The sequence below is a fragment of the Coregonus lavaretus genome, assembly GCF_964263955.1.
Source record: "Coregonus lavaretus genome assembly, chromosome: 8".
Lineage (NCBI taxonomy): Eukaryota > Metazoa > Chordata > Actinopteri > Salmoniformes > Salmonidae > Coregonus > Coregonus lavaretus.
The window spans coordinates 51,874,880-51,891,570 of NC_139995.1; the positions used below are offsets into that span (position 1 = coordinate 51,874,880).

At 43.7% G+C, this 16,691-nt stretch overlaps 1 protein-coding gene across 1 annotated transcript in view; it reads left to right on the forward strand.

Annotated features, from left to right (window-relative positions):
• Positions 1–16,131, forward strand: part of LOC311133237 (TOX high mobility group box family member 2-like) — a 150,386-nt gene extending 134,255 nt beyond the window's left edge. The window contains exons 7-10 of the mRNA XM_084166723.1: positions 3,138–3,218; positions 6,202–6,579; positions 8,096–8,232; positions 15,823–16,131. Coding sequence (XP_084022849.1) covers positions 3,138–3,218; positions 6,202–6,579; positions 8,096–8,232; positions 15,823–15,865 — 639 coding nt within the window. The 3' untranslated portion in view covers positions 15,866–16,131. The remainder of the gene's footprint in view (positions 1–3,137; positions 3,219–6,201; positions 6,580–8,095; positions 8,233–15,822) is intronic.
• The last annotated feature ends 560 nt before the right edge of the window (positions 16,132–16,691 follow it).

Sequence of the window (16,691 nt, forward strand, 5' to 3'; positions counted from 1 at the left end):
CGATCCTCTCCCTATCTCTCCATATCTCTCCCTCCTCCCCCCCATCCTCTCCCTATCTCTTCCTCCTCTCCCCCATCCTCTCCCTATCTCTCCCTCCTCCCCCATCCTCTCCCTATCTCTCCCCACCCCATCCTCTCCCTATCTCTCCCTCCTCCCCCCATCCTCTCCCTATCTCTCCCTCCTCCCCCATCCTCTCCCATCTCTCCCCTCCTCTCCCTATCTCTCCCTCCTCCCCCCATCCTCTCCCTATCTCTTCCCTCCCTCCCCCCATCCTCTCCCTATCTCTCCCTCCTCCCCCATCCTCTCCCTATCTCTCCCACCCCATCCTCTCCCTATCTCTCCCTCCTCCCCCATCCTCTCCCTATCTCTCCCTCCTCCCCCCATCCTCTCCCTATCTCTCTCCTCCCTCCCCCATCCTCTCCCTATCTCTCCCTCCTCCCCCCATCCTCTCCCTATCTCTCCCTCCTCCCCCCATCCTCTCCCTATCTCTCCCTCCTCCCCATCCTCTCCCTATCTCTCCCTCCTCCCCCATCCTCTCCCTATCTCTCCCTCCTCCCCCCATCCTCTCCCTATCTCTCCCTCCTCCCCCCATCCTCTCCCTATCTCTCCCTCCTCCCCCCATCCTCTCCCTATCTCTCCCTCCTCCCCCCATCCTCTCCCTATCTCTCCCTCTGTCTATCCCTTCTCTGTCTATCCCACTCAGTTGGTGTCAGTAGGGTTCAGGAGTTTATTGTCTCCTTATAATTAACTGGTTATCAAACAAGAAGATTTCATTAAGGTACAATTACCGGCTAATTCTTGCGGGACACCCCCCATGTCAGGATTATGACCGTGGCATATGCTCTCTTGAAGCTTTGTTATTTCTAATTCATCCCGACCTGCAGCCTCTGACGGCTTCAATCGCTAATGAATCCACTCACTTTGGAATAATTAGAGAATCCTTAGGCATGGTAATTTATTTAAAAGTATCCGTCGTCGGACGAATCATTAGCTGTGTTAAATTAATTTGAAATTAAAGCTGCTGGGAGTACTTGGGGGTTCATTAAATAGGCAGTGCCGGCTCTATCAATATTTAAGGGCTGAGGAGTTAAGGTCGCAACTTCCAACCCGGAAATATCCTCACAGTCTGTTCTATTTTTTTGTTCTAGGATTAAGATATATTTCCAGATGTTTTTGTATATATTAATAGATTTTGATATGAATATGTAATGTGGAAACAAAGCAGACATGGATGACACAACACCATATACGGTCACTCCCCTCCTCCTCCCATCACTCGCTCTATATTGACTTTCATGCCATTAGAGGGAGAGAGGATAAACATCAGTTCTTGGGGCAAGAGCTTATTTTTACACCCCCTATAGAAGGCTGCAGTGCAAGTGTGCATGTGTGGTGTGTGTGTGTGTGTGTGTGCGTGTTTACGTGGATGTTTCATGCACCGTGTGTGTCTGTGTCTTCCAGTGTGTACATGTGAGCGTGCCCATGTGTGCGTTGCTAGCTTCTCTGTGTGCGTTGCTAGCTTCTCTGTGTGCGTTGCTAGCTTCTCTGTTTGCGTTGCTAGCTTCTCTGTGTGCATTTGCAACGCATGAATGCCTAATGGTAATTCTGGCCCACCTCTTTCAGAGAATGACCTGTCTATAAGAACACTACGAAGAGAACTTTAATTATCCTCTTATCTACTCATGCAGTCTGTTTTGTAGAAGGACTCCCTAGCGAATCCAAGAGCGGAAGTGTGCGTCCCAAATGCCAACTTATTCCCTACTGTGTAGTGAATAGGGTGCCATTTGGGACGCAGCAAGGTATTTTTTCAAATCAATTTAAGGATGGACTTCACACTTGTTTTCATACCATCGTAAAGGGTACGGGGGCCTCAGTCTCAGCCTCAGCAAACGCTGGCAACCGCACATGACTGACACCCTATTACATTAACTTGAATTCCCCTTCTGAACGCATCATTTGAGGTTCGTTCGGCGGACTGTTTGGAATTTTTTGTCTCGTCTCGATGCTTTGATGGGACATCAACTCTGATTTAGCGATGTGTTGCTTCAAAAGGAGGCAAAAACGGTGAAGCAAAATGCAGAGTGGCAAATAGGGTTCTTTAACATAATGGTGTTCTCGCTCTCTAGCTTTATTTCATCACACCCCTCTCTCTCTCTAAACGCCACGTCTCCCCCTGTTATCCCTCTCCACCTCCCTGTCTTCCTCAACAGCACGTCCTCTCCAGACATTTTCAATAACTGTGGGAAAACCAACATAAAACTGAATGGGATGCTAATATGTGTATGTTTTCTTTTTTGCAGTTGTTCACATGGTATTGATACTATATGCACCATTGAGTCAAATATTGTGTCGTCTAGATTGGGAAGGATCAGAGTTGTATTCAGTGTGGTGAAACGTTGAGAATGTTGCAGAAGAAATCCTCTATTCAACCTGACAGACAATCATTTCTGTTCTACACTATACATTTCTATCTGAAAGTTCTGTAACACCCTCCTGAACAGGACGCCAGGGCTTTTAGCCCTATAATTAGAAAAACATTTTTTTTAAATGTATGTAAAATGTCTAGCCTAGCCTAGCCTAAAATATAGCATCTTCTAAATGACGAAAACGTAAAAACGTAAAATACTGACCACTGCTTTGTTTCTGTTTGTCTCAGGGCTACAACATGAAAACGGAGGGATTTTAGTCTACCCACATAAAAAAAAATACTACATTTTACTATACAATACTACAGTGCTTACTATAGAATTCTATATTAAACTGTAGTATACTGTAGAATACCATACTACACACTGTAGTATCCCTTAATCATGCGTAGTACATTTACATTTGAGCGACTTACAAATAGTACTTACTATAAAATGTTGTAGTATTTTGTAGAATACTATAGTAAATGCTACAGTATTATCCAGAAAATAAACAACTGTAGTAAACACTACAGTAATGTCCACAAAAACACTAGAGTGAATACTATAGTCTTTATACCATAGTATATACTGTAGTATTTTTTAAATGTGGTTAACCCAGCCTAAAAAAGCGTGTCTGCTAAATGACTAAAATGTAATTTATAATGCTTAGCCTAGCTTAGCGCCTTATCACTGACCACCGCTTTGTTGCTGTTTGTCTCTATCTCGCAGGGCTACAAGAGGAAAACAGAGGCGGCGAAGAAGGAGTACCTGAAAGCCTTGGCAGCCTACCGAGCCACTCTGGTTACCAAGGTAACAGCGGGGGGGGGGGGTCACGTCTCTGATATACATGGGTCAGTGGTGATATAAGGGATAATAAATTGGATGGAGAATTCTTCTCTCGTCCTGGGGGAAGAGCTCCGTGTGGCCTCGTCCTGGGGGAAGGGCTCCGTGTGGCACAGCTGGAGAAGAAGGGGTATGTGTGCTCTGAAGAGAACACAGACACACACACACACACACACACACACACACACACACGTGTGTGTGTGCATTAGAGAGGGGGTGTATATGCCTATGTGTGTTCTTACTTATGTTTGTGTGCGTGTTAGAGTGTGTGCGCCTGTATGTGTTCATGTGTGTGAGGGCATGTGTGTGAGGGTGTGTGTGTGATGGCGTGTGTGTGAGGGTGTGTGTGTGATGGCGTGTGTGTGAGGGCGTGTGTGTGAGGGCGTGTGTGTGAGGGCGTGTGTGTGAGGGCGTGTGTGTGAGGGCGTGTGTGTGAGAGTGTGTGTGTGAGGGCATGTGTGTGAAGGCGTGTTTGTGAGGGCGTGTGTGTGAGGGCGTGTGTGTGAGGGCATGTGTGTGAGGGTGTGGTGTGAGGGCATGTGTGTGAGGGCATGTGTGTGAGGGCGTGTGTGAGGGCATGTGTGTGAGGCCATGTGTGTGAGGGTGTGTGTGTGAGGGCGTGTGTGTGAGGGCGTGTGTGTGAGGGCATGTGTGTGAGGGCGTGTGTATGAGAGTGTGTGTGTGAGGGCATGTGTGTGAGGGCGTGGTGTGAGGGCATGTGTGTGAGGGCGTGTGTGAGGGCATGTGTGTGAGGGCATGTGTGTGAGGGCGTGTGTATGAGAGTGTGTGTGTGAGGGCATGTGTGTGAGGGCGTGGTGTGAGGGCGTGTGTGTGAGGGCATGTTTGTGAAGGCGTGGTGTGAGGGCGTGTGTGTGAGGGCGTGTGTGAGGGCGTGTGTGTGAGGGCGTGTGTGAGGGCATGATTGTGAGGGCGTGTTTGTGAGGGCGTGTTTGTGAGGGCGTGTGTGTGAGGGCATGTGTGTGAGGGCATGTGTGTGAGGGCGTGTGTGTGAGGGCGTGTGTGTGAGGGCATGTGTGTGAGGGTGTGTGCGTGGAGGCAGAAGTGAGCATTGCTTAGTATGGTGGCTCCTGGTTCTGTCTCTGTTTTCACCAGGAACAAATGAGGGCTGCCTGATGCTTGCTCACATCGACAGTTTCTTTGACTTTATTCTGGGTTGTTGGAGATGAGATCTGATAGCTGCTCTGGCAATACTGCCGCCAAACATTTCCAATACAGAGTAGAAAACAAAAGTGGTTGTAGGAGGTCAGACTGAAAATAATTCTGGAACGTCTGAGTTCAATTGAATCCCAATCTTACTTGGATTTCATGGATTTGATATACAGTACTGTAATGGAGATGCCTTCACATTTGTAACATTGCTTCATCCAATCATTGTTCAAACCTTTCCTCTTTCTTCCAGATATTTAGATATACTGTATTCAATGTAACCATATATACTTATATTTAGACTTCAGACAAGATAATCAATTAATGTCCGTGATTTCTCAACGTTCAAGCTCATAAAATTACACTCTAAATATGAATCCTAAAATACTAATTCAGAACCGGATTAGATGTCTAATAACAGTAGGATTAAATCATAATAGATTCTACAAAATTTTTTCCTGTTCCAGTCTTAGTGCCAAGCACCTATTTTCTCAATTTCCATGTCTTCACTCCATTGTTTTCCCATCACATAAACCAAAATTGCATTACCATGTTAAACACCCTCCCACCGGTCCCCATGGCCTCCCACTTCCTCCAAGGCTTACAAGCCCAAAACAAGTGCCTTGATTAAGGCATGAACAGTTTATTCATCAACCACTCTCGTTACCAGTGCAGTTTTTATTCCTTTAATAAAGCCCATTCACACCGCTCGTTTGCGTAATTAAATATTGCTTTCTGACACATCTCGTATTCAGAGGCTTGATTGATGTGTGTGCAGATTGGCAGGCATTTAAAAGAAATTAAAACAGACAGAAATAACTGCAAATCTACCGTTCATTCACCACCACTCACAACAAGACACATAGTATATGTAGCCATTCAAAGGGAGTCCTCTTTAAATAGTGTGTTTAAATTGCTGAAGAGAAGTCGGAATCAAGGAGAGAGGAATTGAAGGTAATTGGAAATCGGCAGAGTGACATTTTGGACGAGTCACGTGCCCGGTGCGTTCGGCGTGCACCTGTTGCCACTTTGTTTGTGACGCACACTGATAATCTATGTTGGGAGAAAAAACACACACACAAATGGAGCTTGATGACTACAGTAAATGTCTCGTTTAAAAGCCCCAAGTTAATGAGGTTCATTCATTCAGAAAGTCAAAGTGTTGTTTTGTGCTTTTCAACCCACCAAGGGAGACATAATGGGATAGTTAACCCAAATGACAAATGATTGGTTTCCTTACCTTGTTACTACCTGTCCCTTTAAAGGGGAAATTTCACATTTCTATATCTCCACAAATAATACTCTCCTGTTGTTCATAGAATAGGCTGAGTAGTATAGTATAGTATAAAATAGTACTGTCTTCAGTTATGGTTGTTCAGTGCTTGGAAGGGAGATAGCATCCCCCCCACACACACACTTCCCTCCCACCCCTCTCTCACCATTCTTTACCATTCTTTACCTGTATCTCACCAATATAAATGAGTTGTGTAATATATTGTGTAATATATTGTGTAATATATTGGGTAATGTATTGGGTAATATATTGGGTAATGTATTGGGTAATGTATTGGGTAATGTATTGGGTAATGTATTGGGTAATGTATTGGGTAATATATTGGGTAATGTATTGGGTAATGTATTGGGTAATGTATTGGGTAATGTATTGGGTAATGTATTGGGTAATGTATTGGGTAATGTATTGGGTAATATATTGGGTAAAATATTGGGTAATACCTATTTGAACTGTCCTTTTTGTCCCTCTTGTCTTCCCCTCTGTCCTCAGACCTACAATGACCCTGTGGAGACGAAAAGTGTCCATACGAGCCAGCCTTCCTCGCACATGATGCCCCCCAATCCACCACTGTACAGTGTCCCACCCCAGCCCTCCTCCCCCTACAGTCTGGGGCCGGGGGGCTTCCCCCTGTCGGACCTGCAGAGCTACGCGGGGGCGCCGCGTCACGCCCTCTCCCGGACCCTCAGCCAGTCTCAGATGCTGCCCAGCATTAGTGCCTCTCCCCCCTCCTCCTTCCAGATCAGCCCGCCATTGCACCAACAGCTCTCCCTGCACCAGAACTCCCTCCTCAACCAGCCAATCCGCATGCAGCACGGTCACCAGATGGGACTCCAGGGCTCCCTTCACTCACCTCCTCCTGGCCAGCAGGTTAGTGTGACTCTGGGAGTGCCGATATCACCAGCATATATCATATAAGTAAATTATATGAAGGAATAGTGACATGCTTGCTTTTTTAGTATGCTAGTGTCGAGAGAGAGTATGGACCATAGAGATCCTATTAAATTACCCATTCCTAATTCCCAATTCGAATTCCTAATTCGAATTCCTAATTCAATGGTATGGCCAAACAACTTATAACCGTTTGGTTCTCTGTAACCTTCGCAACCTTAGCAAAAATAGCTGTGCAGCGACGCTCCCCATCCAACCTGACAGAGCTTGAGAGGATCTGCAGAGAAGAATGGGAGAAACTTCCCAAATACCGGTGTGCCAAACTTGTAGTGTCATACCCAAGAAGACTCGAGGCTGTAATCGCTGCCAAAGGTGGTTCAACAAAGTACTGAGTAAAGGGTCTGAATACTTATGTAAATGTGATATTTCCGTTTTTTATTTTTTTGAAATTTGCATAAATGTCTAAAAACCTGTTTTTGGTTTGTCATTATGGGGTATTATGTGTAGATTGATGAGGAGAAAAAAAACGATTTAATCAATTTTAGAATAAGGCTATAACGTAACAAAATGTGGAAAAGTCAAGGGGTCTGAATACTTTCCGAATGCACTGTACGTGCTGCAAGTCATATTATATTGTACGTCCGCTATTACATTAGTAATCCAACCTAACGTAAAGTTACATATAAAACTAAATGGAGTGGCACAGATTTTAGTAATATTGAATACGTTTTGTTCTGAGACCAGGTTGGAACAACACATCAACCAAATGCAGCAATGCTAACACCATGGCCCCTATGTTTTATTAATTTGCGGCTGAAATCTCTCTCTCTCTCTCAGTTAAATTCCATTTCAATTCAATTCAATTTCAATTCAATTCAATTCAATTTAAGGGCTTTATTGGCATGGGAAATGTATGTTAACATTGCCAAAGCAATGTTTAACTCCCCTGAATGCCTCTGTCGATCCTACAGCTATTGTATACAGTAATAATGTGCCTATGAACCAGAGTCATACCGTTAGCACTGAGGCAGTGTGCCCTAGTAGGAAGTCCACTGTGTGCAGCTCACCCTGCACTATCAGCTCAAGGAAAAAATAATATTGTCATGTCTCTCTCTCTCTCTCTCTCTCTCTCTCCTCTCTCTCTCTTCTCTCTCTCTCTCTCCTCTCTGTCTCTCTCTGTCTCTCTCTCTTCTCTCTCTTCTCTCTCTCTCTCTCTCTCTCTCTCTCTCTCTCTCTCTCTCTCTCTCTCGCTCTCTCTCTCTCTCCTCTCTCTCTCTCTCTCTGTCTCTCTCGCTCTCTCTCTGTCTTTCTCTCTCTCTCTCTCTGTCGCTCTCTCTCTCTCTCTCTCTCTCTCTCTCTCTCTCTCTCTCTCTCTCTCTCTCTCTCCATCCCCTCCCCCTGCTTTTCTCTCTCATTCTCCCCTCTCCATTTGGCCAGTGTAAATTGTCAGAAACTTAAACTAATGCCATGGCCTGGCTCTCTCTCTCTCCTATAGGGATTCACCCACCTACAGTCAGAGTACCAGAAAAGTGTGGGTTCCCAGTCCCCGGGGGCCCCTAATCCTGGAGGGAGACAGAACCACGAGTGGGACAGTGAATACTGCGATCGGGAGTGCGGTGGCAACCACTGCAGGTGAGCAGCCCAGAACCAGTATCGGCTTTGTGTAGGAAACTATTGTTATTACTATACTGTTTAAACCTTAGAATAGGGACAGTTTTCCGGACCCAGAGTAAGGCTAGCTCGGGACTAAGGAACTATTTCAATTGAGATTTTCCATTCGCAATGATTCTTTAGTCCAATACTTAATATGTGTTCGATAAACTGGCAGAGAATTATTCAATGCTATTTTAACAGTTCAAGTGAATGCCTTTGAATACACAATTGTATTATTTAATGCTGTCTCAAATGTTCATTCGAAAATACCTTTGATACTACTGCTTCGTGTCCTTGAATTGACTTTGTACCATTTCAGTCCTCAATTTTGGCTCAGCTACAGTGAATGTCGATATGACAGCAGTCAAAAACAGTCAATTATTGTCAGCTCATGCATACATCCAAATCATCTTGGCTCCTGGACATTTCAAGGCTGCGTTTAGGCAATAACTTATCAATGACCCAAGCCCAGCTCAGATAATCCCTGCCATTGTGTCTCTGGGTTGTAGTAATGCTGCAGCAAATGTACATTATCCCAGGGGCGTTGGCAGTCACAATGTAAGTAACCTAATTTATGCCTCTGTCGATCCTATAGCTATTGTATACAGTAATGATGTGCCTCTGAACCAGAGTCATACCGTTAGCACTAAGGCGGTGTGCCCTAGTAGGAAGTCCACTGTGTGCAGCTCACCCTGCACTTTCAGCTCAAGCATAAATAATATTGTAATATCTACTTCTGATAAGCTTCCCAGTTAAGCAATATAAACAATCAAGCATCACAAAAAAGTGCTGAATGTAGACCACATTAATATATGTAGCCTAAGAAACACATTTCATGAAATCAATCTCTGAAACTCACTTAGATAGTACCTTTGATGATACAGTGTTAGCAATAAATGGTTATAACATCTACAGAAAAGACAGAAATGCCAATGGGGGCAGTGTTGCGGCCTATATACAGAGCCACATTCCTGTAAAGATTAGAGAGAATATCATGTTAAATACTATTGAAGTAATATGGCTACAGGTTCACCTGTCTCACCTAAAGCCCTTTCTTGCGGGAAGCTGCTATAGACCACCAAGTGCTAACAGTCAGTATCTGGATAATATGTGTGAAATGCATGATAATGTATGTGATATCAATAGAGAGGTATATTTTCTGGGTGATTTAAATATTGACTGGCTTTCACTCAAGAAAAAGCTTCAAACTGTAACCAGTGCCTGCAACCTGGTTCAGGTTATCAGTCAACCTACCAGGGTGGTTACAAACAGCACAGGAATGAAGTCATAAACATGTACTGATCACATCTTTACTAATGTTGCAGAAATCTGCTTTAAAGCTGTATCCAAATCCATCGGATGTAGTGATCACAATATAGTAGCCATTTCTAAGAAAACCAAAGTGCCAAACTGAATAAAAAGAAGAAGAAACTATACTATGAAAAAAAGATAAATGATATAAAGAATCATAGTAAAAAGCTTTGGAGCACCTTAAATGAAATTTTGGGCAAAAATGCGAACTCAGCTCCATCATTCATTGAATCAGATGGCTCATTCATCACCAAACCCACTGATATTGCAAACTACTTTAATTATTTTTTCATTGGCAAGATTAGCAAACTTAGGCATGACATGCCAGCAACAAATGCCGACACTACGCATCCAAGTATAACTGACCAAATTATGAAAGACAAGCAAGTGAGTGTGGAAGAGGTGAAAAAACAATTGTTGTCTATCAACAATGACAAGCCACATGGGTCTGACAACTTCGATTGAAAATTACTGAGGATAATAGCGGACGATATTGCCGCTCCTATTTGCCATATCTTCAATCTAAGCCTACAAGAAAGTGTGTGCCCTCAGACCTGGAGGGAAGCAAAAGTAATTCTGCTACCCAAGAATAGTAAAGCCTCCTTTACTGGCGCAAATAGTCGACCAATCAGCCTGTTACCAACCCTTAATAAACTTCTGGAAAAACTTGTGTTTGACCAGATGCAATGCTATTTTACAGTAAACAAATGAAAAACAGACTTTCAGCACGCTTATAGGGAAGGACATTCAACATGCACGGCACTTACACAAATGACTGATGATTGGCAGAGAGAAATTGATGATAAAAAGATTGTGGGAGCTGTTTTGTTAGACTTCAGTGCAGCTTTTAACATTATCGATCATAGTCTGCTGCTGGAACGTATGTGTTATGGCTTTTCACCCCTTGCTCTATTGTGGATCAAGAGTTACCTGTCTAACCGAACACAGGGGTTGTTCTTTAATGGAAGCCTCTCCAACATAATCCAGGTAGAATCAGGAATTCCCCAGGGCAGCTGTTTCAATCTTTACTAATGACCTGACACTCTGCCACTGGCTCTGAGTAAAGCCTGTGCAACAAAGAGGTACTTAGGAAAATTACAATTGGCTCAGAACAGGGCAGCACAGCTGGCCTTTAAATGTACACGGAGAACTAACATTATTAATATGCATGTCAGTCTCTCATGGCTCAAAGTAGAGGAGAGATTGACTTCATCACTACTTGTTTTTGTATTGACATGCTGAATGCACCGAGCAGTCTGTTTAAGCTATTAGCACACAGCTCAGACACCCATGCATAACTCACAAGACATGCCACCAGAGGTCTCTTCACAATCCCAAAGTCCAGAGCAGACTATGAGAGGCGCACAGTACTACATACTGTAGAGGCATGAATACATGGAACTCTATTCCACATCAGGTAACTGATACAAGCAGTAGAATCACATTTAAAGATCAGATGAAAATACACCTTATGAACAGCGGGGACTGTGAAGAGACACACACAGGAACAGACAGACACTTACACATACACACGATAAGACGCACTCTACACACACGCACACATGGCTGTTGTATTGTAGATATGTGGTACTATAGTAATGACCTGAGGGCACACACTTAATGTGTTGTGAAAAGTGTTATGAAATGTAATGTCATGTAATATTTTAAATTGTATATAACTGCCTTAATGTTGCTGGACTCCAGGAAGAGTAGCTACTGCCTCGGCAGGAACTAATGGGGATCCATAATAAACCCCAGGAAGAGTCGCTGCTGCCTTGGCAACAGCTAATGGGGATCCTTAATAAATACAGATACAAATACATGGTGTGCTTCTTCACGCGATGGCATCAGTTGGATTTCATTTAGCTGTTATCCTTTGTCCTAACAGTTGACACAATTTTCGTAACTTTCACTTGCTTGAAACACTTTGTCATAACTTTGTTTGGCTATAGTGTGTGATAGTCTCCAGTGTAGTGTGTGATAGTCTCCAGTGTAGTGTGTAATAGTCTCCAGTGTAATAGTCTCCAGTGTAGTGTGTAATAGTCTCCAGTGTAGTGTTTAATAGTCTCCAATGTAATAGTCTCCAGTGTAGTGTATAATAGTCTCCAGTTTAGTGTTTAATAGTCTCCAGTGTAATAGTCTCCAGTGTAGTGTTTAATAGTCTCCAGTGTAGTGTGTAATAGTCTCCAGTTTAGTATGTAATAGTCTCCAGTGTAGTGTGTGATAGTCTCCAGTGTAGTGTGTAATAGTCTCCAGTGTAGTGTGTAATAGTCTCCAGTGTAGTGGGTAATAGTCTCCAGTGTAGTGTGTAATAGTATCCAGTGTAGTGTGTAATAGTCTCCAGTGTAGTGTTTAATAGTATCCAGTGTAGTGTGTAATAGTCTCCAGTGTAGTGTTTAATAGTCTCCTGTGTAGTAGTCTCCAGTGCAGTGTGTAATAGTCTCCAGTGTAGTGTTTAATAGTCTCCTGTGTAGTGTTTAATAGTCTCCAGTGTAATAGTATCCAGTGCAGTGTGTAATAGTCTCCAGTGTAATGTTTAATAGTCTCCTGTGTAGTAGTCTCCAGTGTAGTGTTTAATAGTCTCATGTGTAGTAGTCTCCAGTGCAGTGTGTAATAGTCTCCAGTGTAGTGTTTAATAGTCTCCTGTGTAGTGTTTAATAGTATCCAGTGTAATAGTATCCAGTGCAGTGTGTAATAGTCTCCAGTGTAGTGTTTAATAGTATCCTGTGTAGTAGTTTCCAGTGCAGTGTGTAATAGTATCCAGTGTAGTGTGTAATAGTCTCCAGTGTAGTGTGTAATAGTATCCAGTGTAGTGTGTAATAGTCTCCAGTGTAGTGTGTTATAGTCTCCAGTGTAGTGTGTAATAGTCTCCAGTGCAGTGTGTAATAGTCTCCAGTGTAGTGTGTAATAGTCTCCAGTGCAGTGTGTAATAGTCTCAAGTGTAGTGTGTAATAGTCTCCAGTGCAGTGTGTAATAGTCTCAAGTGTAGTGTGTAATAGTCTCCAGTGTAGTGTGTAATAGTCTCCAGTGCAGTGTGTAATAGTCTCAAGTGTAGTGTGTAATAGTCTCCAGTGTAGTGTGTAATAGTCTCAAGTGTAGTGTGTAATAGTCTCCAGTGCAGTGTGTAATAGTCTCAAGTGTAGTGTGTAATAGTCTCCAGTGTAGTGTGTAATAGTCTCCAGTGCAGTGTGTAATAGTCTCCAGTGCAGTGTGTAATAGTCTCCAGTGTAGTGTGTAATAGTCTCCAGTGCAGTGTGTAATAGTCTCCAGTTTAGTATGTAATAGTCTCCAGTGTAGTGTGTGATAGTCTCCAGTGTAGTGTGTAATAGTCTCCAGTGTAGTGTGTAATAGTCTCCAGTTTAGTATGTAATAGTCTCCAGTGTAGTGTGTGATAGTCTCCAGTGTAGTGTGTAATAGTCTCCAGTGTAGTGTGTAATAGTCTCCAGTGTAGTGGGTAATAGTCTCCAGTGTAGTGTGTAATAGTATCCAGTGTAGTGTGTAATAGTCTCCAGTGTAGTGTTTAATAGTATCCAGTGTAGTGTGTAATAGTCTCCAGTGTAGTGTTTAATAGTCTCCTGTGTAGTAGTCTCCAGTGCAGTGTGTAATAGTCTCCAGTGCAGTGTGTAATAGTCTCCAGTGTAGTGTGTAATAGTCTCCAGTGCAGTGTGTAATAGTCTCAAGTGTAGTGTGTAATAGTCTCCAGTGCAGTGTGTAATAGTCTCAAGTGTAGTGTGTAATAGTCTCCAGTGTAGTGTGTAATAGTCTCCAGTGCAGTGTGTAATAGTCTCAAGTGTAGTGTGTAATAGTCTCCAGTGTATTGTGTAATAGTCTCAAGTGTAGTGTGTAATAGTCTCCAGTGCAGTGTGTAATAGTCTCAAGTGTAGTGTGTAATAGTCTCCAGTGTAGTGTGTAATAGTCTCCAGTGCAGTGTGTAATAGTCTCCAGTGCAGTGTGTAATAGTCTCAAGTGTAGTGTGTAATAGTCTCCAGTGCAGTGTGTAATAGTCTCAAGTGTAGTGTGTAATAGTCTCCAGTGTAGTGTGTAATAGTCTCAAGTGTAGTGTGTAATAGTCTCCAGTGCAGTGTGTAATAGTCTCAAGTGTAGTGTGTAATAGTTTCCAGTGCAGTGTGTAATAGTCTCAAGTGTAGTGTGTAATAGTCTCCAGTGTAGTGTGTAATAGTCTCCAGTGCAGTGTGTAATAGTCTCCAGTGCAGTGTGTAATAGTCTCAAGTGTAGTGTATAATAGTCTCCAGTGCAGTGTGTAATAGTCTCAAGTGTAGTGTGTAATAGTCTCCAGTGTAGTGTGTAATAGTCTCCAGTGTAGTGTGTAATAGTCTCCAGTTCTCTTTAATGTGTTCCGGTCATCTTGTCATTCTTCATCACCGTTGTGGAGTTCAATGGCTGTGCAGGTGCCTTATTTTGCGCAGAGGGAGGGAGCTCCTGTCTCACTTTGTTCATGGTGCCAGCCAGACTTGTTTTCTTTGAAAGCAACTTGTTCGCCAATGACAGTGAAGTAAAGAAATTGTCCATGGTGACATTTCTCCCCTTGCTAACGTAAGGTTTCACAATTACCACATTCTCTGACACTCGCTCACTTGCTGCCTGATGTGGATATTTTCCCTGATATTGAAAGCCGTTCAGCATGTACAATTACGCAAGCTCTCACTGTGTAGCCTACTCCAAGTAGGCCAGAGTAGGCTGATAAGACTGCTTTGATTCGGTGGACTGATATAGGATACATACCATTTTAAGACTATAATTAGAATGGATCAATACAATAGAATGACCCGCCCTGTTCTTCATTCACAATTGGTCATTACAGAATGATGCATCGTTGGCTTCCCCTCGCTCAGCAACTCATCCCCGTTCTCCTGTTTTCTCCCCATCATACTTTACTGTGTGAAATTCATTTCGGTATAGTTTAGGTTCAGTTTCGAGGCAATTATCGGGGTGATTATCAGCTGGGCACTTTCAACTGTTGGGTAATGTGTGGAGCAGACCCTACTGTTGGGAAAAGGAGCGGAGCAGACCCTACTGTTGGGAGAAGGAGGGGCACAGACCCTACTGTTGGGAGAAGGAGCGGAGCAGACCCTACTGTTGGGAGAAGGAGGGGCACAGACCCTACTGTTGGGAGAAGGAGCGGAGCAGACCCTACTGTTGGGAGAAGGAGGGGAGCAGACCCTACTGTTGGGAGAAGGAGCGGAGCAGACCCTACTGTTGGGAGAAGGAGGGGAGCAGACCCTACTGTTGGGAGAAGGAGGGGAGCAGACCCTACTGTTGGGAGAAGGAGGGGAGCAGACCCTACTGTTGGGAGAAAGAGGGGCGCAGGCCCTACTGTTGGGAGAAGGAGCGGCGCAGGCCCTACTGTTGGGAGAAGAAGCAGAGCAGACCCTACTGTTGGGAGAAGGAGCGGCGCAGGCCCTACTGTTGGGAGAAGAAGCGGAGCAGACCCTACTGTTGGGAGAAGAAGCGGAGCAGACCCTACTGTTGGGAGAAGGAGGGGAGCAGACCCTACTGTTGGGAGAAGGAGGGGAGCAGACCCTACTGTTGGGAGAAGGAGGGGAGCAGACCCTACTGTTGGGAGAAGGAGGGGAGCAGACCCTACTGTTGGGAGAAGGAGGGGAGCAGACCCTCCTGTTGGGAGAAGGAGGGGAGCAGACCCTACTGTTGGGAGAAGGAGGGGAGCAGACCCTACTGTTGGGAGAAGGAGGGGAGCAGACCCTACTGTTGGGAGAAGGAGGGGCACAGACCCTACTGTTGGGGGAAGGAGGGGCAATGGGGGGAAAACCGTTCAAAAAAATAACATGCCCTTCTAAAACTGGCTATAGCTCCAGTTCTGTTTGTGATATTAAGATTGTAACAACGACAGTTTGTTATATAGACTTATTTAGGAAAAGTCAAGGACAGAGGGGGGCATGACTTAAAAAATGGCTGAGTATAAAAATGAAAATGACTGCTTTAGCGGTTCTAGTTATCAAAACTTCTGTTAGGAACATCTCTTGGCACGCTTGATTCCTTCCATATTAGTTTTAGAACTGTCCCTACTGTACTTCAAAGGGGAAGCATTTTAGGTGTTTAATAGAAGAAGAATGATAGTCGTTCGAGAGAGAGATGTATCAGTGTGCTTTTTTGGAGAGTAAGTAGTATCACCTCTCTGAGTCTGTTTTATTTATTCCTTCTCTTCACACCCTCTCTCTCTCTTCTTGTTCTCCAATTCCTCCTTCTCTTCTCACCGTCTCCCTCTCTTCTTGTTTTCAGTGGCAGCATGATAGCCAGGGACAAGCCACTCTACCTCACTTGAAGCTGGAGGCCGCCGTCGACAAGAAAAGACACCAGGGAGTCAGCCCTCAACATCCCCACCCCACACAAACCACCTCCCCGACCCCCCAGCCCACTCCTACCACCACCAACAACCACCCTTTTTTGTCAATGTAATTTCTTCGGTTTTTAGAAAGATTTGTGCAAAGTTCTGATGACTACTAGCGAGCCCTGTTCTCTCTCTTTTTTTTTGTCTTTTTTTTCGGCACACACTTACAAATATCCAGGCGTATTTCTTCTCCCGCCTGAATCTAAAGCACTCATCTTTGTCTCAGAGTTTAAAAAAAGTGAACTATCATGAAAATAGTCCCCCTCAGGGACTAAACTGAGCTTTAATTGGAATAAGATGAGCAAAAATCATTCTTTTTATTTTCCTTCTTCTTCTTCTTCTTCTTCTTCTTCTTCTTCTCATTTAATCATTTATTTTTATTTGTTTCGTTTTGTTTTCTTGTTGTTGTTGTTTTTATTTATTTCTCGCTTGCTACATTTGCTTTTGCCAATAACAGTCCCTGTGCTGTAGGGAAAATAATGCTCCTTGATGTTACTGTAGCTGTGCTTTAGGGTCTGTGACTTATATTCATACAAAGTGATGGGGTGGGAAAGGATAATTACATCAATTCAACTTTTTTTTTATGAAAGACCTGTGGAGATTTACCTAGCTGTCACAGTGTGATTGTAAATATCACTTTGATCAAATTGGGAATTCGAAGTCCAGATAGCTTTTCTTTCTTCTTCTTTAATATTACCTGTAAGTCATTGGTTTGTATTTCGAAGTATATCTTGTGTGTGCGGTTGCGTGCCTGCGTGTG